The 25,711-nt window shown below is 38.1% G+C and overlaps 1 protein-coding gene across 3 annotated transcripts in view; it reads right to left on the bottom strand.

The window, feature by feature from the left end:
- The window catches only part of CTNNA3 (catenin alpha 3), a 957,874-nt gene that overhangs the window by 453,466 nt on the left and 478,697 nt on the right, over nt 1–25,711 (bottom strand). For all 3 annotated transcript variants that reach the window (XM_034438682.3, XM_087871803.1, XM_087871802.1), the window contains 2 exons: nt 23,119–23,199; nt 17,041–17,193 (listed from right to left, as the gene is read on the bottom strand). In XM_034438682.3, the coding sequence (XP_034294573.2) occupies nt 17,041–17,193; nt 23,119–23,199 (234 nt within the window). The remainder of the gene's footprint in view (nt 1–17,040; nt 17,194–23,118; nt 23,200–25,711) is intronic.

Genomic DNA, 25,711 nt, shown 5'->3' with positions numbered 1-25,711 from the left:
TCCTCTCTCTCTTTAATCATCAATCTGTTCATTTCTGCACAATCTAAGATTTTTTTTTAAGTACTTCCCCTTCCAAAGGGATTTTCTCTGCTTTCCATCTTTGTGCAAATACTATTCTCACTGCCGTTATTATATGTTTAATCAAGTTTATATTTTCTTTACTAATTTTCTCTGGTAGTATAGCCAAACAGCTCAGGTTTTTGGTAGTATATTTCTCTGGTAGTATATAGAAACAGCTCAGGTTTTAAATCAATATGTTGTCGGATCATTTCTTCTAACCATGTCTTAATTCTGCTCCAATAATCTCTAGCTTCTGGGCGCATTGCCTACATTTCTAAAGGTTGGAGGTGGCCAAGGGAAAGTTTATAATTTTCAAATCTCTAGTCTGGGTTCACACACTACACAAGTACTAAGCCATTATTTTGTCAACTCAGGTTTGTTGATTAATCACATTTGAGGGATCCCATACATCAACTAAGCCATACCAACAATAGCACACAAACCAAATGTCAAGGTTTAAACAATAGACAAAATTAAAGCCAAACCAACTCTAATCCATTTTAGCATGTAATGTGGATCCAGTGTGAGGGCAGGATTTTACCATACCTGGTAGAATAATAGCAACATGAGCTATTATTTTAATTCTGTTTAATTTTGTTTACCCCCAATAGAATTGGGTTTTTTGTATGTTTTATTTTTAATAATTAAAATAATGTCAGAAGAAGTGTTGTGTATGTGTGTGTGTGTGTGTGTGTGTGTGTGTATTTTCTTACTTCTTCGTAGGGTTTATGTGTGTTTTTCCTCTAGCCAGGTTTTCCCTACGTAATTAATGTTTTTCTGCAGCCCTAGCTCAGTAGAATCACATCCACTCGATTCTGGGCTTTTTTCTTTTCTAGCAGCCGATAGATAGATAGATAGATAGATAGATAGATAGATAGATAGATAGATAGATAGATAGATAGATAGATAGATAGATATACACGCTGCTCTTTATTTCTGGAAGAAATGCAGGATGCACGTCTGACAAACGAATAAAGAAATATAGTCTATTGCTCAACATGCTAACATTTCCAAACTAGAAATGGCACTGCATAACTCAATACAGTGTCTGGGCTATAACCTATACAAAATCTTTAAACAACAAAGTGTCTTTTAGTGGCAGAGAATAATTCAACATTGAATAGTCAAATTAGAGGAGACGCATCTTGAAGCAAACACTACCCTTGCCAAGACTCATTTCAGGATCCACAGGATGGTCCATAGGTATCTTCAGCTATGGTTCAGGAATTTCTGTGGGGAATCACACAGCTTTTGAATCCTTTTTGAATCCTGCAGTTGGAAATCGTGCAGCAGTCAACTACGAGTCTATGACCAATATAGCTGCATTTAGGGCAGCTCCTAAATGCCTGAAAGAAGGTTATGGTGATGCTTTTCTAAAGTGCAAGCACATTTGCTGGCAACACCTCCTCAGCCACACACAGCTGATCATGGATGGCCTGGATGGCACCTTGAAGTGCAACCCCAAATGCAAACTCCATTTTTCAAAGAAAGAATTATTGACTCAAATATATATAGACATCTCTCCTTTAGAAATGATGCAGAAGTTTCCATGTCCAGATCACTGGTAAACACACACACACACACTGTTTTAATTTGTTCAGAACTAGACTAGACTAGACTAGACTAGACTAGACTAGACTAGACTAGACTAGACTAGACTAGACTAGACTAGAATAGAATAGAATAGAATAGAATAGAATAGAATAGAATAGAATAGAATAGAATAGAATAGAATAGGAAGGGACCTTGGAGGTCTTCTAGTCCAACCCTGCTTAGGCAGGAAACCCTACACCACTTCAGACAAATGGTTATCCGACATCTTCTTAAAAACTTCCAGTGTTGGAGCATTCACAACTTCTGGAGGCAATTTGTTCCATTGGTTAATTGTTCTAACTGTCAGGAAATTTCTCCTTAGTTCTAAGTTGTCTTCTCCTTGATTAGTTTCCACCCATTGCTTCTTGTCTTGCCCTCAGGTGCTTTGGAGAATAGCTTGACTCCCTCTTCTTTGTGGCAGCCCTGAGATATTGGAACACTGCTATCATGTCTCCCCTAGTCTTTCTTTTCATTAAACTATACATACCCAGTTCCTGCAACCGTTCTTCATATATTTTAGCCTCCAGTCCCATTGCATTAATATGTAATCTATTTGGAACAAAATATATTCTAGGTAACATTTTGATTGCATAATCACCAAATCCACATTCATCATTGTCTATTTTTGCCACCAAGGCCACTTTGGGTATAATACAAAAATAGCAAAATAGTACCACATTCATATTTATATGATAATTACATCAGAGGAATGTGGGCAAATGAAGTTTCTACATAAATTATTGGATTCCTAATCAAAGAATCCACAAAGCCCAACATGATAGCCGTTTTTAACATTCAAATTTTCTTTCTCTTTCTTTTCATTCCTAGTGTAATTATATTACTACATTACCTTTTTCAAATCCTAGTTAGTCAGTATTTCATTAAAAATGGCCTTTTAATCTTATGAGATAATCACATGGTTTAAACACTGCAGAAGCTATTTCATCCTTTGCATAAATTATCAGTCACCGAAAAATAAAACCATTCAAGGAAAACATCCAACACTAATAAATGTATGAATAATGTACATCCTAATAAATGTATACAGAATATTTACAGGGAGTTTGTTTTAAAATAATAATAATGACATGGACCTGATCAAATATTTTTATGGAAGAAAGGGATATTAAAAAACCAAGCAGCACCAGACGAGGACAGAATTAAAAATTCCTTGCACAAAAGTACATATAAACATCTGCATAGTTTCCCAATATACATGATTCATTCATAGCTGCCTTTCTCATGGGCACCATTACAAATTTTTGACTTTCATAGAAAACTCGTTTCTTTCTCTGATCAAAATGAGAAAGCAACACAAGAGAGATATTATTGCATTTGCAGTAATTACTAAGACCAGTTTTTAGTTTCACAGATGTTTTCACTTTGCTCCCCTCATAGATTTCCTTGTAGCACAAAATACTATGAACGGTATTTTGAAGTTTTTTTTTTTTTTTTTATCAACGATGAATTTAATATAAGCATTTGACCCCAGGAACATGGATCAGCACCCAGAGAGGGAACCCTGTTGGCTGGGAAGAATTCTCAAATCAGTTTTAATCTGATGCATTGGATGCAAATATCTCTAAATTTTATTACAGACAACATTGCCTAATGTTTTCATTTCCCTAGACAATTTTCTGTAGATTGGATCAGATGGAACTCGATAACTTGGATTGGTAGACAAGGAAATTAATGACAATGCACTATGCGTTGGACCCAAAAAGCGATATTGATTGGCTGTATTTGCCAGGAACTAAAAAGGGTAGAGGACTCCTACAGTTGAAACAAACTGTGGAGGAAGGAAAACATGGCCTGAATGACTACATTAAGAAAAGACAAGAATCTCTGCTGAAGAAGTCAATCAAAGGATGGTTCTTGAAAAGAACCAAGATGAAAGCTGAATATAGAAAAGAAACTATTGAAAGCCAAAAGACAGAGAAAGAAAAGCCGATAAAAAATCCCACACGGAGTTGGTTAAGATCAGAAATGTCAAAGAAAGAAATTGAAGGCTTTGTTTTAGTGGCTGAAGAACAAGCATTGCCAAATAATTGAGTGGGTGGAGGTGAAAATTCAACATGAAACAAACAATAGCAACTGGTGCCTTTCTAGGGAAAAGGATGAAATAATTGATCATTTGATCAGAGGCTGCAGCAAAATTTCACAAACTGACTACGAGCAGGATATGACTGAGTTGCCGGTATTATTTGTTGGAAACTTTACAGAGGTTTGAATCGGAATGTAATAAAAGCTACTGGGACCATCACGTAGAGAAAATTTTGGATTAAGATCTTATGTGGGTTAAGATCTTATGGAACTTTAAGATCCAAACAGAGAGGCATCTTGTTCATAACATGCCTGATATAACAGCTATTGAAAAGGGGGAAAAAAACCTGGTTCGGTGATGTTGCTATAACATGCAGGATTGAGGGAAAAGAATTGGAAAAAACTACAAAATATCAGAATTTGCAGTTTGAAGTTAAATGCTTGTGGGGGGGGGGGGAAATCTGTTTTATACCAATAATGATTGGAGCCTTCAGAGTGATAGCTAAAGGACTTTGTTGATATCTTGAAAAATTGAATTTATCAGACCTGAACACCCTAATTTTACAAAAACCATCCAGTGGTGAAATTCACTTACCTTCACTACCGGTTCGCAAATATGAGCGTGCGCGCCTCCTCCATGCATGCACAGAGATTCTGCGCATGTGCAGAGGGTCAAAAATAGGATGTGATGATGTCTAGGTAGGTTGACAGAGCCTCCCATTGCTGGCGCTACCGGATTGCGTGATCCAGATAGATCTGGCTGAATTTCACCACTGAAATCATCCTGCTTGGCACTGCCTATTTTCTTAGGCACTATCTTAAAAATTCTTAAATCTTTGGTTAGGACTTGAATTATTATGTTTTCAGTAGCATTTCATCATGAATCTGAGGATTACCCAATGATGATGTTGATGATAATGAACTGGAAAAAAATCACAAAATATCGCAACCTGGCTACCGAAACTAGGCAATTATGGATGAAACATGTAACAGTGATACCCGTTTTCATCAAGGCACTTGGTACCATGTCCAAAAATTTTACAAAATACATCAATAAATTGCAGCTTCCTACAATAACACCAGTGGAACTGCAAAAAGCTGTACTACTCGAAACATTGTACATCTTAAGAAGGTACTTGGATGATACCTAGGATGCTGGCAGCAACCTGTATCAACTATCAATAATATTTGTAATATACACTGGGTGTGGTTTTGTGTTTTGTGTTTTGTCTTTAATTAAAAATTTAATAAAAAAAATAATATTTGTGATACATTTTTAAATGTTCAGTTGATTGAGTTTCATGTTTAATGAATAAAAGTTTATAACAACAACAACAACAACAAGGAGCTTTACCTTGTTGAGGTGGTTGTGTGCTCTGTAAAAAAGCCAGGCTAAACTTGCTCCAAACCTATTAAACTATGGTGAAAACACTTCAAGTGTATTCTATGCTGGATCGAGTGCCACCTGGCTCAACAAAACTTGTGTTGAATACTATGGCTCCTGGGTATTCAGCGAAAAATATGACACAGGACTCAGCTCCCTCTACCAGGCAACCAGGGCATGGAGTTGACAACTGGCTGGAAGACACACAAAAAGAAGTAAAAAATCTGGACAAAGGAAAACAATTACTCAGTTATGGAAGCTTATTTTAGATCTGAGACAACAAAAAGTGGAATTTCAAATCACATGTTCAAGATTTGGAAAGAGAATTACCTGGATATGGAAATCAATGAACAAAGATTTATGGACCAGAGGCATGTTATTTTGAAGCACAAGTTCTTCACTAATGCAGAATTACAAGAGATTGCAAGCAGAGCAGCGCAAGATCAAGGCTCAGGTGTAACTGATAATAGAGGTAATTTAGAAGTGGAGCAACAAGTAGTAAAGAAAAGGAAGGAAATCAGAGAAGAAGCAAGAGCTGGATTAGATCTTGAAGAACCAACAGCCAGAGCTGAACTAGCTGAGAAAATTAAGATTCAGATGGAAAACATGGAAAGAATTCGATTGGTAACATTGAATCCAGTTAGGAAGAGAAGTTTGGCTAAATTATTGAAGAATGTGAATGAAGCTGCCCAGACTATTCCATCAGAAACATTAGCTCAAACAAAGCAGCTAATGCATGCAGTAGTTTATGTTACTACTGAAGAATTAGGCTTGAAAACTGAAAAGAATAAAGCAATTAGGAAGGGAAAGCTAAAGTGGAAACTCTGTCTGGAATTAAAAATAAAGAGAATTCGATTGGATTTAAGTAATTTGAAGAATTTGAGACAAGGAAACCTGAAGAATAAAAAAAAATAGAATTAGCCTGACAACAATATAAGGAAAATAAGGAAATTGCAGTTGTAGTTGAAGAGCTGAAACAAAGAGTTGTGCCTATTGCAGAGAAAATAAAGCAATATGATAATACAATAATAATACAATTTCAGGAAAATTCACAATTTTGAGTGAACCGGCATTATTTCTATTAGACCCTCGAAAGTGGACATGGTACTGCCACAAGTGAAAATCCTAACAAAGAAAATACACTGAAATTTTGGAAGAACTTTTGGAAAACAACAAGAAGCACAATGGGAACGCAAAGTGGATCAAGCAGGTTGAAAGTTCTGTAAAAGTGACTAGAATGGAAGATGTTCACTTAATCAAAAAAAAAATGGTGCAAAAACAAGCAAAGAAGCTCAACAACTGGAGTGCCCCCAGTTTAGATGAGCTGCATGCATTCTGGTTGAAATCACTAACAAGTCTGCATGCAAGATTAGCAAACCAGATGAATCGGGTTCTAGAAACACCAGAAAGTGAAAAATGGCTAACAAACTGGAAGAATCTTTTTGATTCAGAAGGATGCAGAAAAGGGAAATAAACCTGAAAATTACAGGCCAATCACTTGCCGGCTAACAGCATACAAATTACTTACAGGCATTATTGCGAATCAAATTTATGGACATCTAGAAAACAAAGATTTGCTACCTGCAGAACAGAAAGGCTGCTGCAAAAATTCAAGATGAACCAAAGATCAACTGATTGAATAACTGGCTTTGAAGAATTCAAAGAAAAGTCAAACAAATTTGTTCATGGCCTGGATTGATTATAAGAAAGCATTTGATTCAGGGGTGGTATTCGCTTACCTTCCCTACTGGTTTGTAAATGTGCACATGTGCCATCTATGAGCATGCACAAGGCTTCCATGCATGCGCAGAGCCTCGAAAATGTGGAAAAATGGGACATCATGACGTCCCTGTGGGTGGGCGGGGCATCCCACAGTCACCCCACCAGTTCGCCCAAACTGGATAGAACCAGCTGAATACCACCACTGATTTGATTCTATTCCACACAGCTGAATTGAGAAATGCTTAGACATTTTTGGAATTGGCAGCAACATCCAGAAATTCGTGCAGACTTCCATGAAGCTACGGCAAATTAAGTTGATGGCCTGTGGAGAAGAACTTGGTGAAGTTGAAATCAAATGAGGAATCTTCCAAGGAGAGTCACTGTCACCTCTGTTAGATGTACTTTCGATAGTGCCACTATCAAGCATTTTGAACTAAACAAACTGTAGCTATGAATTGGCTTTAAAAAAAGGGCTGAAAATTTCCTATTTGCTCTAGATGGATGAGTTAAAACTGTTCGGAAAAACAAAAGTTGAATTGAGCTCACTGCTGAAAAACACTGAGGAGTTTAGCAGAGACATTGAAATGCAATTTGGCATTGACAAATCTGCAACAATTGCTGTTAAGGCAGAAAAAATTGTTGAACATGATGGATTCAAACTTGATAATGAACAAAAGCAGTAACACCAGAAGAAGGGTACAAGTATTTAGGAGCTTTGTTAGCCTCTAACCTATTGCACAACCAAGTCAAGGAAGCTACTTCAACAAAACACATAAAGCGAGTCTGGAAAATCTCGAGATCAAAGCAGTGGTGGGTTGTCCCTGGTTCACACCGGTTCTATAGAGCCGGTAGTAAAACCCGCAGGAGGCTCCGCCCACCGACCCCAACATCATCAAAATGCTTCTGTGCATTCGCAGAAACTTCTGCGCATGTGCAGAAGAGCGTGCGTGCATGCAAGCAAAGCGCGTGCATGCAAGCAAAGCGAGTGCACGCACGCAGCTCCATTGCGAACCGGGGTAAAGGTAACTAGAACTCACCCATGGATCAAAGCTAAGTGGAGAAAATATCATAAAGGCAATTAACACCTGGGAAGTGCCTGTAATACAATACTCAGTTGGAATAATTGATTGGACTCAGCTAGAACTTGATAACTTGGATTGAAAGACAAGAAAACTAATGACAATGCACAATGCTCCACACCCAAAAAGTGATATTGATCGGTTGTACTTGCCTAGATCTCAGAGTGGCAGAGGACTCTTACAGGTGAAACAAACTATGGGAGAGGAAAAACATGGCTTAAATGATTATATTAAAAAAGCAAAAGTGCTTTTGCTAAAGGAGGTGGACAAAGGAAACCTCTTCAACAACAATGAGATTGAAAGCAAAATATTGAAAGAAAACAACTGAGCATCGAATTTGTACCTTGTTTTCCCCAAAATAAGACATCCCCTGATACTAAGCCCAATTGGGCTTTTGAGTGCATGGCAATTTGGCCAAGAGCTTATTTCAGGCTTCAAAAAAATATAAGACAGGGTCTTATTTTCAGGGAAACATGGTAACTGGAAAAAGAAGGCTATGCATATTCAATACCTGAAGGATACTGAAGGAAAGGTAGATACAAAGCTAACATGGAGATGGTTGAGATCAGGGGTGCTAAAGAAAGAAACTGAAGGCTTCATTTTGGCTGCCCAAGAACAAGCCCTGCAGACCATGAAAGTAAAAATTCAACATGTTAATAACAGCAGCAAAGGTCGCTTATGCAAAATATAGTGATTTGCAAATTGAAGGTGAGTGATTATGGAAGAAGAAATCAATATTTGTACCAATAATAATAGGACCCCTTGGATCAATACTGAAAGGGCTGCCTAGATACATGGAAATTTTGAACTTATTAGATCTGAATATCCTGACTTTGCAAAAAAAATACCCACTCTACTTGGAACTGCCTAAATACTCAGATGTTACCTTAACAGCTCTTAGGTCTTTGGTTAGGACTTAAACTGTTAAGTTTTTATCAGTCCCAGACTGTGAATCAAATTGAAGATTAAATTATTAATTCTATTATTAGTTGTTATTGCTGCTGCTGCAGTTTTTTACATAATTATATCCCAGAAAAGTTACAGTAGAAAGATCTATTACTTCTAATTATTTTCCTTTCCATTAACGAGACAAGCTAACCAGAAACATTTGGGAGTCAGGCAGCCTTCTAACTCTAAATAAATAAATAAAATTGTAATGTTAGCTTTCAATGTGTTTATAGAAAGATGTCATCCAAACTAAAATTGCTTCTATGATGTGAATTATTTTCATTCATCTGTACTCTCCTCTTTCATTTTTCTTTTAATTATGCCAACAACCATTTGGATTCTTTCTTTATATCAATACATTTTATAATTCGTACGTCAAAGATCTTTTTGTGTGACTGCTTAGTTGGGAGTATTTTACAAGTGATGTACTCCTAACTGATTAGATGCCATGGAACTGCTATCTAATTAATTTCCCTGGCAAGCCAAGCACTCTTATTTACTGAAAATGCCCTCAATATCATTAATCACACAGTGGCTCAGAAATACATATAAATAGTGAGCCATATCAACAAACTTTTAAATAAAAGTTTCTTATAGCTACATAAGAAAATAGCAATAACACATATTGGTCAGCTAAATTAAATCATTCATATTGCTAAAAATAAAACAGTGGAATTCTTAGAGGAACATGAGAATTTCTCTGAACCCGCGCTAGCAGGATTGAAATAGCCCTCAGCTATCTTTTTATTTGATTAAAATGAAGGCAGCAATTATCTTTAAGAGAAAGGCCATCTATCACATACATACACATTACTCAACACCAATGAGAGATTCCTAAATAAAATCCATATGACTTGGACAATCAGAATAATTCAGTTACAACTTTATACATTCAAGAGAATATGTATCTGTTGGCTGGTTTAATGGTTGGCTTAGGAACCCTTTCCATTCTCTTTGCAAAAATAAAATATGGATGCCAAGTTTCTTCCCTATATAGGCCAGAAAATCCCAGACTACTGTGTGTGAGTTGGGGATGGGTGGGGAGGCAACTATGGCCCCTTTATGACCCGTGGACATCAATTCAGATGGAGGTGAGGTCCATAGGCCATAAAGGGGGCATAGTTGCTGACCTCTGGCCTAACAGATGATTTAATTGCTTTCCTCAGTGGCATTTTCCTCACTTGGAATATTTTTTCAGCTTTGCCTAGCAGAGTTGTAGTTGTTAATTGCAAAGTCATGTCCGACCCATCACGACTCAATGGAAAACGTTCCTCCAGGTCTTCCTGTCCTCTATCATGCTCTGGAGTCCATTTAAGTTCACACCAACTGCTTCAGTGACTCCATCCAGCCACCTTGTTCTTTGTTGTCCCCTTCTTCTTTTGCCCTCAATCGTTCCCAGCATTAGGCTCTTCTCCAGTGAGTCCATCCTTCTCATTAGGTGCCAAAGTATTTGAGTTTCATCTTCAGGATCTGGTCTTCTAAAGAGCAGTCAGGGTTGATCTCCTCTACGACTGACCGGTTTGATTGTCTTGCAGTCCAAGGGACTCGCAGGAATTTTCTCCAGCACCAGAGTTCAAAAGCCTCAATTCTTTGACGCTCAGCCTTTCTTATGGTCCAACTTTCACAGCCATACATGTATATACATACATGTATGTATGGCTTAGCAGAGTAGAAGGAAGCTAAAGGGATACCAGTGAAGGTGATACATGTTGTGCCTTAGGCATCCTTTGATCTGAACCCTTATTCCCCAAACTTTTCCAACCAATAAAAAACGGGCCCCTGTTTCCATTATCTGTTGTTGTTTTTTTAATGGTCCCAGTCCCTCTTCCCCTGGATCACACTGATGCCATTTCACATGTATAACTTCTAAGAATTGGATTTAACAAAATAGGAAGCAAACTAACCTGCATTAAGAGGAAAACTCTGACCTCTTCTCCTTCAGAGTATCACAGCATCGCTGACCTATTCTTCGCTTCTCTTCTTCTCCTTCTAATGATCATTATGAATTATTCTTTTATTATTGGTGAAAAAATAACCCCTTGCCCTCTGTGTGCCCTCTGCACACAGAGTTTGATTTCACAAAGTACAATAAAAGCTGGTGTATAAAGTTTTGTTAGAACAAGCACCAGTTTCCAGGGACTCGATATTTTCAGCTGCTTGTCTGCAAATTCTACTAAATCCTCCTTCCCAAACTTTCATGGATATTTCCCCCTTGCTCTCTCTTGCTCTAGTGTACCCGCTTCTAATCTATCTCAATTTAATCTACCTATCTGGCAAGAGGTCTCCAAATGGCAAATTCCTGAATTAGCTACTTTCTTTTAGTAGACGCGCTTAAGGAAAGGCACAAAACCAATTATGATGTTCCCAAGGCCTTTATCATTAAGGATTTGTTTTCTTCCCATAGATCCTGAATAATATTTACTAACCATGAAAGAGAACAAATCAGAGGTGGTATTCAGCTGGTTCATATCAGTTCAGGGGAACCGGTAGCGGCTACTGCAGCATAATTGTTGTGGTCCGCCAGCAGCCTGCAGAGCTGGCAGCAGAGTCGGACAGCGATGAGGCTGAGGAAGAACATGGGCCAGTCCTGGAAGCTGGGGAAGGCCCAGACAAGGGCTCTGCGTCGGAGGCAGAGATGGGGCCAGTGCCATCTGGGAGTGATGTGTGGACTCCGGAGGCTCCAGATGCTGACAGCAGAGAGGCAGAGGAATAGGAGGATCCTGTTCCTAGTGCACGCATGAGAAGAGCTGCCAGAAGGCAAGAGCAGCTAAAGCAAAAAGGACGACTCGGGAGTAAGGCCAAGAGATCATTGGCCCCTCCCATAAGTCTTAAAAGACTAGCAACGGCTCTTGGGCCCTTTGTCAGAAAACAATGTTGATAGATTTGTTTCTTGTCTTGCTGCATTTATTTCTTGTCGGCGTCTTCTGTTTCTGAACTTTTGCCAAGAAAAGCCTTTGGCAGGTTGCCTAATTAGACCAAGGTTGGTGATAAGGCTGAAGAATTGTGTTATGAAGAATTTGTTTTGAATTAGTTTGGACTACTCTGAGAATGAGTTAATTCTCAGCTGTTCTAATAAAGTCTGTTTGTTTAGGACTGATTGTGTCTGATAATACCTACTTGGGCCTTGGTCACAACAGTAATGCTGCCCTATTTAGCCATGTTTTCAAGGCTGGGCGCATGCGTGGAAGATGCGCGCACGAGCAAAGCGCATGCACGGAAGGCCAGATGCATGCACGGAAGGCATGCATGTGTGCCAAGAGAGCGTGCGAGCACGCGCGGCGAACCAGTACTAAGAATTTGTGAAACTCACCACTGTGACAAATGTATTCACAGTGCATTTGCCAGTATTCTACCCATTATGGAAAAGTTGCATAAAGGTTAGGTTTTGCAAGAAAACTAACAGTAAGCATCTACGTCCAATAAATGCAAATGAGTATTATTTATAATTTTATAATGTATGCAACAGATAAGTCAGTAATTGCAGTAGCAGCAGTTATAGTGTCTTCCTAATCATACTTGAAGCAGGAAAACAGAAATAAAAGATTAAGTGAACAAATAAATTGATAAAATGAACAAATAAATGTGCGCTAAAACCGAAAGCAGAAAATGCAGATGTGCAAGAAGATACATGGGTGGCAACGTTTGCTAAAGTGCTAGTTTCCTATTTATAACTTACCATTAAAGAAAATGTAAATGCATTTTCATCAAAAAGAAGAAAAGAAGGACAAACTCCAAAATTTTCAAAGAAAATATGGGATACAGCTGTTTATGCTTGGTTGAAGTTTATAATGCTTCTAATGCTATTTTTATTCACGTGGTCTTGCAGTAAAGTTCATTTTTAGGGTGCATAATTTAAAGCCAACTTTTCAGACATAGACAAAAGTTCATTGTTTATGAGCTCCAAGTCAATTAAAGACTTTTGTACAATGCATACAGTTGTACTTGAACTGAAAACACTAAAGTCAAATGTTTCAGGCCTTCTTATCATAAGCTGTCTTGGCTGTTTGAGGAACTCTATGGAAGAGAGTTTACAAAGGTCACCATCAGTACTGGATAACCTCATTTTTCATGATTTTTCCCTTTCATTTGTATTTCTCATGCGGAGTTATGAAATTAACAGAGTTGTTAATGCCTGGAATGCACTACCAGACTCTGTGGTCTCATCCCAAAACCCCCCAAATTTTAACCGAAGACTGTCTACTGTTGACCTCACCCCATTCCTAAGAGGTCTGTAAGGGGCGTGCATAAGAGCACCAGCGTGCCTACCGTCCCTGTCCTAATGTTCCCTTTAATTGTATTCATTTTATGTATTCAATTCATGCTTATACATATATATATTCTCTAATATGTACTCGACAAAATAAAAAAAAACATTTAAAAAATCTCTTTTTCTTTACTCATAACACAATACTAGGATACAAATAGAGTTGCGCAGAGTTCCTAAATATAAATAAGATGAATCTCATTTCTCTATTCAGTCCAGATCAATGGTGGGTTGCCCCCAGTTCGGACCAGTAGTAAAACCGGTGGGAGGCCCTGCCCACCGCCCTAGATGTCATCATCAGCGATCTGCGCATGTGCAATCTCGTTGTGAACCGGTAGTAAAGGTAAGTAGAACCCACCCCTAGTCCAGATTTATGTAGCAACAAAAAATGTATCCTGTACTTGCCCTCTATCTTAGTTTCTTACACAACCTTTAATTTGTTAGGTCTGGTTGGTCCACTTTATTTTCATCCACATTTACTCAGATTAGATCACTTTGCTTGCAGCTTAGTAAAGCATTTCCATAGTTGGCTCTGATTTTTTTTTTTTCTGGAAAAAATTAACAAGCTTAGGCTGAAGACCAGGACACACATTAACAAATACACAGTCTGAAGCAGTGCATCAATTTTGAACAATTTCCCAGACTTTAAAAGCCTCATTTTGAAAATGATGTGGGCAAGGGTAACACATCTATGTTTTTTTTTTAAAAAAAATAACTCATGCTATTTCAAGTGGCAGCTTGGCGGCATCTGCAGCCATATAATTCAACCAGACTGTTGCTGAGAATTTCATCATTAAAACACATACCATCAAAATTACGACTGCAGAAATCTAGGCAGTCAGGAGATGGCAACAAAGACATTTTTAAAATACCATTTCCTACCTTCTAGTGGCCATTCCAAATACTGCAACCCAAGAATGATAACCCTATTAAACTATAATCTAAGTAAGTCGGTGTTTTTCAAATTTGGCAATTTTAAGATGTATGAAGTTCAACTCCTAGAATTTCCCAGACTTTGGGAGCTGAAGTCCACACATCTTAAAAGTTGGAAAAACGCTTATATTATTATCGCAAAGGTCATTTATGTAAAGTATAAAGAGTATGGATCCTAAAACATTGCCTTGGGGGACACCGCTGTTAACAGGTTCAGGGTTTGATAGGGCGCTCCCTATTTTGACTACTTGTTGTCTGTTTGATAGGAATGCAGCTATCCACTTATGCAAGGGTCCGGAAATGCCATAAGATTCTAGTTTTAGAAGTAGTTTGTTCTGTACCACTGAATCAAAGGCTTTACAGAAGTCTATGTAAATTGGGTCTATTGCTTTGCCTTGGTCGAGTTATGTAGTCCATATGTTTTTGCAATGTAGGAGTTGCAGATTATAGGACAAATTTTTCCTGAAATCAAATTGTTTGTTAGAGAGTAGGTTGTTTGTCTCTAAGTGTAGGGTAATATATTGGTTTATGATTGATTCCATGACTTTGCAGGTGATGCAACATAAAGAGATGGTAATTTTCAACTAGGGATGACCATGGCTAGTGAACATAGGTTGTTTATACTTATCTATGTCATGATATAAACTATTTTAGTATTCTCCTGATTGTTTGGACCAACCACCATAATTCAGTGCTACCAGGAAGTGATAAGAATTGCACTACGTATATTCTTTTCTATTGGTAAGAATTCCTAACCTAATGTCCCTGAGGGACCAGTTTGAGGAGAAATAAAACCCCCCAAAAAAGTTCTGTTTACAGAACACCCTGTCTGTAAATTTTCTCCTCACAAGCCAGAAAGTATTTAATGATTATGAACCATGTTTCAAAAGCAGAATTCTTCATTTATTTTTATTTATTTATTTTATTTATTATTGAATTTCTATACCGCCCTACTCCCGAAGGACTCAGGGCGGTGCACAGCCATGAAATAAAACACATAGATATACAAAATTTAAAATTGAATAAAATGAATTAAATAAATTTGGCTGAATTAATACCCATAATTTAAAATACCCATATTTTAAAATCCATTAAAAATTTAGAATTTACACTTAAAAGGGAGAAGATTTAGGCGAGGCCAGCTTGATGAAATAAAAGCGTCTTCAACTCGCGGCGGAAGGTGCGCAGATCCGGAATCCTCCGTATCTCTGGGGGGAGCTCATTCCAGATCGTCGGTGCCCCCACAGAGAAGGCTCTCCCCCTAGGGGCCGACAGCCGACATCGTTTGGCCGACGGCACCTGGAGGAGCCCCTCTCTGTGGGAGCGTACTGGTCGGTGGGAGGCTGTTGATGGTAGTAGGCAGTCCCGTAAGTAACCAGGTCCCAAGCCATGGAGCGCTTTAAAGGTGGTAACCAAAACCTTGAAGCGCACCCGGAAGACCACCGGGAGCCAGTGCAGCTCGCGTATATATATAGACATCACCTCTATAATAATGTCATTTATTTTAAGTCAACTGAATAATTCCTTTTCTTTTCCTGTTTAATGCAGTGTTACATATTCCAAAATCGCTCAGATATCCAGATATCGTACTATTGAAAAGATAATTAACATAAAGCAGCTTGTACAGTAAAAAAGACATGGATGCTAATAAAGAGCTGATGAATACCAGAAGAAAAGTATTTTCTTGAACTAAAATCAAGTTTATTTGAATTACTTTTCTGCACACATACACATGAACATAAAAATATCATCATACTCTTCAACTCCTCAAACAAGTATTCTATACTGATTATGCGAACAACAGAAAAACTATATACAATAATTAATATTAAAGTAAAATAGCATTGCAATGTTCTTTCCAATGTAATTTGACACCTGCATTCTCTAAGCAAAATCAGATGTATGCCTCACATGAAATTATATACTTTGGTATATTTTCCATCCAGCCATAAATAATTCTATAGATGCAAATCAGTTTTTGAAGTTCAGAGTGGAATGGGGAAAGGAACAATCGGGTCTCTTAATTGCTCAGAAGAAGTGCTTTTAGTACCAAAGCATTTGGTCAGAAATGCTTTGGCCACCATTGTAAAGAAAATGGTGAGGTGTATTGAAAAGCTCAACAGTTCTTTCTTTTGACCAGCATTGAATGGAATAGACCACTGCGGATCAGGCAATAAATTAACTGGAATTAATTTGAATTGAATTAAGAAGTCTTGATAAAATGATTTTTCATGGGAGCAGGGGTGAAATGCTACTGGTTCAGACCGGTTCGCCCAAACTGGTAGTAATAAAAGCTACCAGTTCGCCTGAACCGGTAGTAAAAAAAATACTACCTATTCAGACGAACCGGTATTTCCGGCGATCAGCTGTGCCCCGCGATTTATATTCACTAGAAAGCAGAAAATCCTACTTTCTAGCGAATCTAAATCACGTGGCACAGCTGTCCCCCCCCCCCTTCGCTGTTCTACTTACCTTGGAAAAGGCTTCTTAAGCCTGCTTTTTCAGCACTTCATAGTAGAGCCTGCGGTGCGCATGTGCATGAAGCGTGCATTTGGCACGCACCACACAAGCACGCGCAGCGAACCAGTAGAAGACTTTGGAGCATTTCATCACTGCATGGGAGTCCTACTTTCCGTATAGGGCCTTTCTATATAGATAGATATCAGGATTACATCAAGAAACAATATGAATGCTGAATTTTTGGAATCTGTCTAATTCTGGCCATTCCCCTTGAGGAAAAGGATTTAGGAATCAGCTACAGTAATTTGATAGCCTTTAGGTAGTAAATAACTCATAATGACAACTGAACTACAGTATATGGTTCAAATGAGACAAAACAACAAAAGTAGCAGAATGCTAAAACAAGAACTATAACAACTTCTGGGTGAAGTGAAATCAGTCAATACCAAAACACAGAAACCAATAAATCCTGCTAAGAAAAAACAAATATATTACATGTATAAACCCTAATTCATTGCATGCTGCATAATATAGAGTATTTCTACAAGCCTCACCTCAATAAGTCTTTGTGTATGCTCTGTAAATATTGCAGCGTATTCTTTGATTTCTTTTTCATGCCCACTTTTAGCAGCTTCAGTGAGCACTAGAAGTGGCACAGTTGTGTCCATGAAGGAGTCCGAGATATGATCAATTATTGCTTTGCGAAGCTGCAAAAAAAACCCAAACCATTATCAATAAAAACCATCTTTACATATTACCTTAGCATTTTCAGATAAGTGCAATCTAAAATCCACAAATGAGTACAACCTTTAACACTATGGAGCAAATTATTGTCCAACAGTTTTAGGTCAGGGGAGGAGCAATCTACATCCCAAGTCATACAGTATATTGCTCCATTTTACAATCTTTTTTTTTGCCACAGTTATTAAGTGAAATCACTGCAGTTGTTAAGTTAGTAGCATGGTTGTTAAGTGAATCTAGCTTCCCCATTGACTTTGCTTCTCAGAAGGTTGCAAAAAGTGATCACATTATTTCAGGATATTGCAACTGTCATAAATATGAGTCAGTTGCCAAGTGGCTGAATTTTGATCATGTGAACATAGGGATGCCCGCAACGGTCATAAGTATGAAAACTGGTTATAGGTCACTTTTTTCAGTGCCGTTGTAACTTCAAACAGTCACTAAACAAACTGTTGCAAGTTGAAGATTACCTGTATACAGTCCTCAAACTTTTATATCCCGCCCCCAGAGAATTAATTCCATTATCAAATGAAAAACAGATTTCTTCTTCTTTTTTGGGGGGAAAAATTTATTTTTATTTTTAAACAAACATACATAAAAAGACAAAACCATCTTCAATTACACACGGTGTGTCGGTTGGTTACAAATCTTTTGTGCGTCTTCACCATATTCATAACTTAAAATTTGCCTAAATTCTCGTATTATCGATCTAATATATATCTATGTATTATAGTCCTCATTGATTCTTTATTTGACTATAGCTATTCTTCCCTCATTTTGTACAAAATATTCTAAGATTTGAGTTAATTTATATTATAACATTCATTTCATCATCCTGAATCGATCCAATAATAATACATCTTCATGTTATATTTTATATAGTTCTACAATTCTTGTATTATAAAAATCTCTATCATATTTCATTTCCATATTTTTTATCTAACCATTGATAAAATAAATCCCATATCTTATAATATTGTTTATCTTCTTGTTCTCTAATTTCAAATAGATTTCTTCTTGAACAGTTATTATCCAGTTTGTAACACACTCACCCAAAGTGTTTATTGAAAAATGATCATCTTACTAGTGTATGCTACTTAACTGTTTTTCAATTGCTGCAGTCAATAACAGTTTAAAGTAATCAGAAATTTATTAGGTGGAAAAAATAGACTGATATCCAAACTAGGACTCCTGATTATCTCCCTCTCATATGCCAGGATTAGAATAGAATAGAATAACAGAGTTGGAAGGGGCCTTGGAGGTCTTCTAGTCCAACCCCCTGCTTAGGCAGGAAACCCTACACCACCACAGACAAATGGTTATCCAACATCTTCTTAAAAACTTCCAGTGTTGGAGTATTCACAACTTCTGGAGGCAAGTTGTTCCACTGATTAATTGTTCTAACTGTCAGGAAATTTCTCCTTAGTTCTAAGTTGCTTCTCTCCTTGATTAGTTTCCACCCATTGTTTCTTGTCCTGCCTTCAGGTGCTTTGGAGAATAGCTTGACTCCCTCTTCCTTGTGGCAGCCCCTGAGATATTGGAACATCATGTCTCCCCTAGTCCTTCTTTTCATTAAACTAGACATACCCAGTTCCTGCAACCGTTCTTCATATGTTTTAGCCTCCAGTCCCCTAATCATCTTTGTTGCTTTTCTCTGCACTCTTTCTAGAGTCTTCATATCTTTTTTACATCTTGGCGACCAAAACTGAATGCAGTATTCTAAGTGTGGCCTTACCAAGGCATTATAAAGTGGTATTAACACTTCACATGATCTTGATTCTATCCCTCTATTGGTTAACAGAGAAGTTGATTAACAGATTCAGATTTCCTAGTGTAATAAGAAATCAGGGTCCGTATTTGTTCATATGTGAGCCTTTTCTTCCCAAAACGTTTATGGAGGAAAACTTTCCTAAAGCAGGAAAAATATCATTTCTATTCGCTTCCCATCTTCGTTAAATAGCATCTCTCCAGGTAAGAAATCTCCTATTAGGTAAGAAATTCACCTTAATCTCGAGCAGAAAATCAGGGAAGCAAGAAGAAAATGGCCATCTCTAGAGATGCGGAGATAGATGAAGATCAAGAACAGACAGCCACACCTCTTTTTGTCTTTTTTGTATCATTAGTACTAATTTGTTCTATTTGAATTGTGCTTGTGTCAGTATGTATGTTTAAGCCAGAGGAGATAAGCTAAAAAAATGACATTTCCTTTTTTCTTTTTTGTCTTCTATTCTCAATGGGCTTGCCAAATCTTCATCGACACAATACAGCACTTAAATCTCCTTTGAAATCTGTAGTCTCATTTTGAAAATGGAACTTAGTTCACCACTCATCGTGTCCTCTCTGTCACCTACCCAAGGATAAGACAGACCCATTAGCCTCCTATGAGATAAAGATGCCAAAAGAAATTTCTCTTTAAATAAAATGATGGTGGCAGTAATCAGACCGCCACCAATCTCCCTCCGGATTGTGGGAGGTTGCCCAGAAAAATGTCAGAATAGAATAGAATAGAATAGAATAGAATAGAATAGAATAGAATAGAATAGAATAGAATAGAATAGAATAGAATAGAATAACAGAGTTGGAAGGGACCTTGGAGGTCTTCTAGTCCAACCCCCTGCTTAGGTAGGAAACCCTACACCACTTCAGACAAATGGTTATCCAACATCTTAAAAACTTCCAGTGTTGGAGCATTCACAACTTCTGGAGGCAAGTTGTTCCACTGATTAATTGTTCTAACTGTCAGGAAATTTCTCCTTAGTTCTAAGTTGCTTCTCTCCTTGATTAGTTTGCACCCATTGCTTGTTGTCCTGCCCTCAGGTGCTTTGGAGAATAGCTTGACTCCCTCTTCCTTGTGGCAGCTCCTGAGATATTGGAACACTGCTATCATGTCTCCCCTAGTCTTTCTCTTCATTAAATAGACATACCCAGTTCCTGAAACAGTTCTTCATATGTTTTAACCTCCAGTCCCCTAATCATCTTTGTTGCTCTTCTAGAGTCTCAACATCTTTTTTATATTTTATATCACCGGGCCTAGTGGCTCAGCAGACTGATAGCATTGTGATTAACACCAGCTGTCTGCAATTACTGTAAGTTCGAATCTCACCAGGCTCAAGGTTGACTCAGCCTTCCATCCTTTCTAAGGCAGGTAAAATGAGGAAGACCCAGTTTGTGGGGGCAATAAGCTGACTTTGTATAAATATACAAAAGTATGAAGGCTATTGCTTAACGCATTGTAAGCCGCCCTGAGTCTCCAGAGAAGGGCGACATATAAATGAAATTTTAAAAAAAATATTATGGCAACCAAGACTGGATGCAATACTCCCAAGTGTGGCCTTACCAAGGCATTATAAAGTGGTATGAACACTTCACATGATCTTGATTCTATCCCTCTCTTTATGCAGCCTAGAACTGTGTTGGCTTTTTTGGCAGCTGCTGCACACTGCTGGCTCATATTTAAATGGTTGTCCACTAGGACTCCAAGATCCCTCTCACAGTTACTACTATTGAGCAAAGTACCACATATGCTGTACCAGTGCATTTTGGGGGGGGGGGGGTTTGCCTAAATGTAGAGCCTTACTTTTTTCACCATTGAATTTCATTTTGTTAGATAGTGTGATAGATAGACTTATTCAGCAATTTTAGCAGGGAATTTTGTTCTAATAGTTGAGTTTCTCCATCCATATATATGAACATGTACTCACGGATGCTAAATATTGTGCAAATCACTATTTGATACCAGGCCAGCCCAAAACAATTTCTTAGCACAATCAAACAATTTCCCTGTTTACTTAGTTCTTGAGAATGAAAATCAACCCAACAGAAAGGTTTTGGTATTTGGACATTGCTTTGTATCAAAACTGCTGGAAAGTTAATCCAGCAAGTTACTCCGCCAGCGGGAGACCCATAAATCATTTTGTGGTATGTTTTTGCTACTGCTAGGTTGAAAGGCAGTGTGATCTGTTTGGTGAGTGACAAGGTAATAAATGACAACATCCAACCTATGGGAAAAAGTCCAAGTGTCAGTTTTGGAAGACAATTTTCTTTTTGCTTCTAAAAAGAAGCACATATTTTAGCTGGGGAAGTTGGGAGGGGGTTGTTGTTGGAGCCGTAGAAAGTTAGTCATAACAATATTCCGTATTCAAGGACTTTTGCCTGTGTCTGATGGAGACTGCCTGAAGATTGTATCCGGTGGAGTGTGAAGAGTTGATTGGACAATGTGATGAATTTGTGGGTGTGGGCAGGGGTGAAATGCTCCCGGTTCAAACCAGATTGCCCAATCCGGTAGCAATGGAGGCGGGTGGTTCAGAGAACCGGTAGCAAAAATCTCTGCCCTCCCCCCCATGCCCAGGTGAACCGCACAATCATCAGAGGCTTTTTTTTAACTTTTAAAAGCATTTTTTCTACAACTTCTTCGGCCGAAAAAATGCTTTTAAAAGTAAAAAAAAAAAAAGCCTCTGATGATCACGCGGCTCAGCTGGGATCATCAAATGCCTCAGACGATCCAAGCTGAGTTGCCTGATCAGCAGAGACTTTTTTTCTTTTAAATGCCTCTAACGATCAGGCAACTCAGCTTGGATCATCAGAGGCGTTTAAAGAAAAAAAGGGTTTTTTTCTTTTAAATGCCTCTGACGATCCAAGTTGAGTTGCCTGATCGCCAGAGGCATTTAAAAGAAAAAAACCCTTTTTCTTTTAAATGCCTCTGATGATCCAAGCTGAGTTGCCTGATCGCCAGAGGCATTTAAAAGAAAAAAAGTCTCTGCCGATCAGGCAACTCAGCTGGGATTGTCAGAGCCTTTTGAAAGCATTTTTTTACAACCTCTTCGCCGAAGACGTTGTAGAAAAAATGGTTTTAAAAGTAAAAAAAAAAAATTGGCCATGCCCACCCAGTCACATTACCCCCCACCACCACCAAGCCCACAGAACCGGTAGTAACAAATTTTAGATTTCACCACTGGGGGTGGGGCAGGGCTGTGAACTCTTAGCTGTGTGGGGAAAACCTGGAAACTTTCAGATTTGGATTTTCCCAGATGTGCCAACATGACATCTCTAATAAATTGGAACTTTGAGGAACCTCAGGCCTCAGAGCTTTATTTTGTTGAGGGTGTTCCTTCAACACCCTGACAGCAAGCAACCTCCGTGGAGTGGCTGCATCAGGAAAAACAGCCTTTAAATAAAGCTAATCCTAATGCAATTGGGTTAAATTATTCACTGTGAAATATTTATTTCCTGCTTCTTAGCAGCAGATATGAAAATGCTAATACACTAAAAGGAAACAACAAAATGCTTTCAAAATGATGTTAAAGGGAAAAGATACCCTCAAAGGATATTCCATGAGTCAGAGTGCCTCTTTAATTTCCTGCATGTAGGCAAAAGCCAAGCATTTGACTTTCTGAGGGTGCCTCTCATACATGATGTCGTGCTGTAGGGGTGCTCACCATGGGATGCTAATATATCATCTTATATTAGATGTAGAACACATCTAATATTTCAAATCTATTTCAGCTGAGTAAAGAAAACTAATTGTTCAAGAACTTTAAGGGTTCTGATATGTAAGGAATGAAAAGCATTTTTTTAAAAAAAAGTATAATAAATATTTTCCATTCTTTCAAAATGTATACATATATTGTTGTGCAGCATGTTGTAGTAACCTATTTCCCAATTTCATATTTAAGAGTGAAAAATCCAAGTTAATAATTAATACCTGGGGATTGCCCTTTGTTATTAATCCACCTGATAAAGCTGCAGAAATGATATCTAAATTTGTAGCTCTTTGGCTTAAATATCACTGTTCTTTTTTTCAATATTGTGAGTAATTGTTTAACACCCTCATCCATGGAGTTAATTCTACCTAATTGCAGAAATGTAACACGCTTTGTCCCTGGGGAGATTACCTGTCTGCGGAGATCTCTTGTTTTCTTGCACATATTATCTATTGCTGCATTCAAGGCATTCCCTCTTTCCTTCTTGTCAGCCTGGAAGAAAAAAGTAAAGCTCATTGGGAACACAAATAAAATTGGGGTATTTAACACATTTCATGCTGTCACTGAACTCTTTTAAAGCTAAACTATTAATTACACTTTAGAATAGTTTGAGCAACCTGATTATATTTTTGATTTCAAAAGTGCCTGATTAAATCACCCTTACCCCACCCCCCAAAAAAGGTTTATTTGACCCTGTGAGCTATTCTCTACATTAAATGAGGCAGGGCAGGGGTGAAATCCAGCAAGTTCTGATAGGTTCTGGAGAACCGGTAGCGGAAATTTTGAGTAGTTCGGAGAACCAGCAAATATCACCTCTGGCTGGCCCCAAAGTTGGGTGGGAATGGAGATTTTGTAATAGCCTTTCCCTAGGAGTGGGGAGGGAATGGGGATTTTGCAGTATCCTTCCCCTGCCACACCCAAGCCACACCCACCAAGCCACACCATGCCCACCAAGTCACGCCCACAGAACCAGTAGTAAAAAAATTTGGATTTCACCACTGAGGCAGGGGATAATATAATAGAAGTAGAGTAATAGATAAAGCATATTAATTTGTAGCTATCTTTCATGTCATACACAATGTTCCATGTAGAAAAATTATGCAGCCATGGAACTAAATTTACACTATTTTCATATTTCTTTATTTCTCGATCTTCTTCCCATGCTTTACCGCATATTGAACATTTTCCACACGAACAATACATATTTAGGTGGATGCTTATGTAACTTGGATCTCAGGAAGTAAAGAGATATCTTTTGACTCTCATACGTTTCAACTAGTTAAGTGCTTGGAATTTTGCTTCTACTATTTTAATCACAGATATGAAGACCACATTGCAATCTTTTTTGGATAGAGGAGAGGAGAGGAGAGGAGAGGAGAGGAAAGGAAAGGAAAGGAAAGGAAAGGAAAGGAAAGGAAAGGAAAGGAAAGGAAAGGAAAGGAAAGGAAAGGAAAGGAAAGGAAAGGAAAGGAAAAAAAATCTAGGCTTCCGCAGAATCTAGATTACAATGGGGACTTCAATATGAAAAAATTATGAATATGAATTAAATGCCTGAAGAATGAGAACACAAAATAAGGTTTCGTTGCAGTGCTATAAATGGAGTAGCTTAAATATAATCATAAGCAGATATTGTGTTGCTGAACTTTTACAAACTCATTGTTTGGAATGTCGTAGAACTGCAGAAATGTATATATATACACACACAATACTGTAGGATAGCCCAAGTATGCTACTAGATCTCTATGGTGGCCTTGATGAAAATAGTTTAAAAAGGAACAGCAAACTGGGCAACCCATCTACAGTAAATGAGGACCAACACAAAGTGCTTCAGTGATGCTGGGACAGACAAGCAGTAAAAGGCTCCTCTGCTTAAATGTTATTGAACAAAAAGGAATTGGCCTCACCTTAATTTAACCAAAGGTATTACATTTAACACGGTTTGGTCTTAACGATTTGAATTTATAGAGGAAATTCATCCTTTACTATTTAATGAAATTAAATTTTATCTAGCTCTTTTATGGTTTACACTTCTGCACCCGATTACACGGTCTAGTAAATTCCCAAGATGTGTCAGCAGACGAAGTCAGCTTGAGCACATTAGCACTTAATAGTGTGAAAATATCCATAATGAAAGCAATATGGAAGCAACGGTACCTCGCCTTATCTGAGTTTCTAAAGGAATGCCCCGCGTGGAGAATCTTCTAAACCTGCTTTCCTCAATCTGGCCCTCTTCAGATATGTAAGATTTTAACTTTGCAAAAGGACATGTTAGGTGAAAATTATGGGTTCTGGAGGGCATCAATTTAGGGAAAGCAGCATTAAAGGATCGGTGTAATCATATGCTTCCCCTAAGGGAGGCACACATAGACACACACAAAAGATGAGGAGAAATAGTGCTGCATAAAGAGAACAGTACAGTCCAAAGAAGAGGTCACTTGTCATGTAAAAGCAAAAGCGACTGATAAAGAACAATGACATAAGCTGTCAAATCCTGTGACTAACCACTCTTGTTCATTCAGACTGTTCACTGGGGTCTGAAATCTTCATTTGCTGGCTTTAAAACTTAATTTTCCTCAGACAGTCAATAAGAACGGCCATTTCAAAAATTTAATGACTCCTGGAGTTTTACAAGGATTACGGCAACGTCTTTCAAATCCGCGTTCTTCATAAAATCACAACCAGCCTATGGTTTGTGAATGGGCATTAATATTGGCTTTTCAACCAATTCAAAATCATCACAAATGCTGTAAATCAACGGACAAAATACTCTTACGCTCTCTCTGCGTTTTTCATGCAACCTAATGCTGCAGTCACATCTGAGGCACCAATTCCTTCCAATTCAATTCAATTCAATTTCCATACACCCTCCTCAAAAGGCCAGAGGGGCTTTCTATCAGGTTCGCCTGATTTGCCAGTTGCGTCCCTTGCTGGATCGGGACTCCTTGCACACGGTCACTCATGCCCTCGTCACTTCCCGCATGGACTACTGTAATGCTCTCTACAT

This window comes from Pantherophis guttatus, chromosome 6, assembly GCF_059756535.1.
Source record: "Pantherophis guttatus breed Tessera chromosome 6, ASM5975653v1, whole genome shotgun sequence".
Taxonomy (NCBI): domain Eukaryota; kingdom Metazoa; phylum Chordata; class Lepidosauria; order Squamata; family Colubridae; genus Pantherophis; species Pantherophis guttatus.
This window is presented reverse-complemented; position numbering and strand designations above follow the sequence as displayed.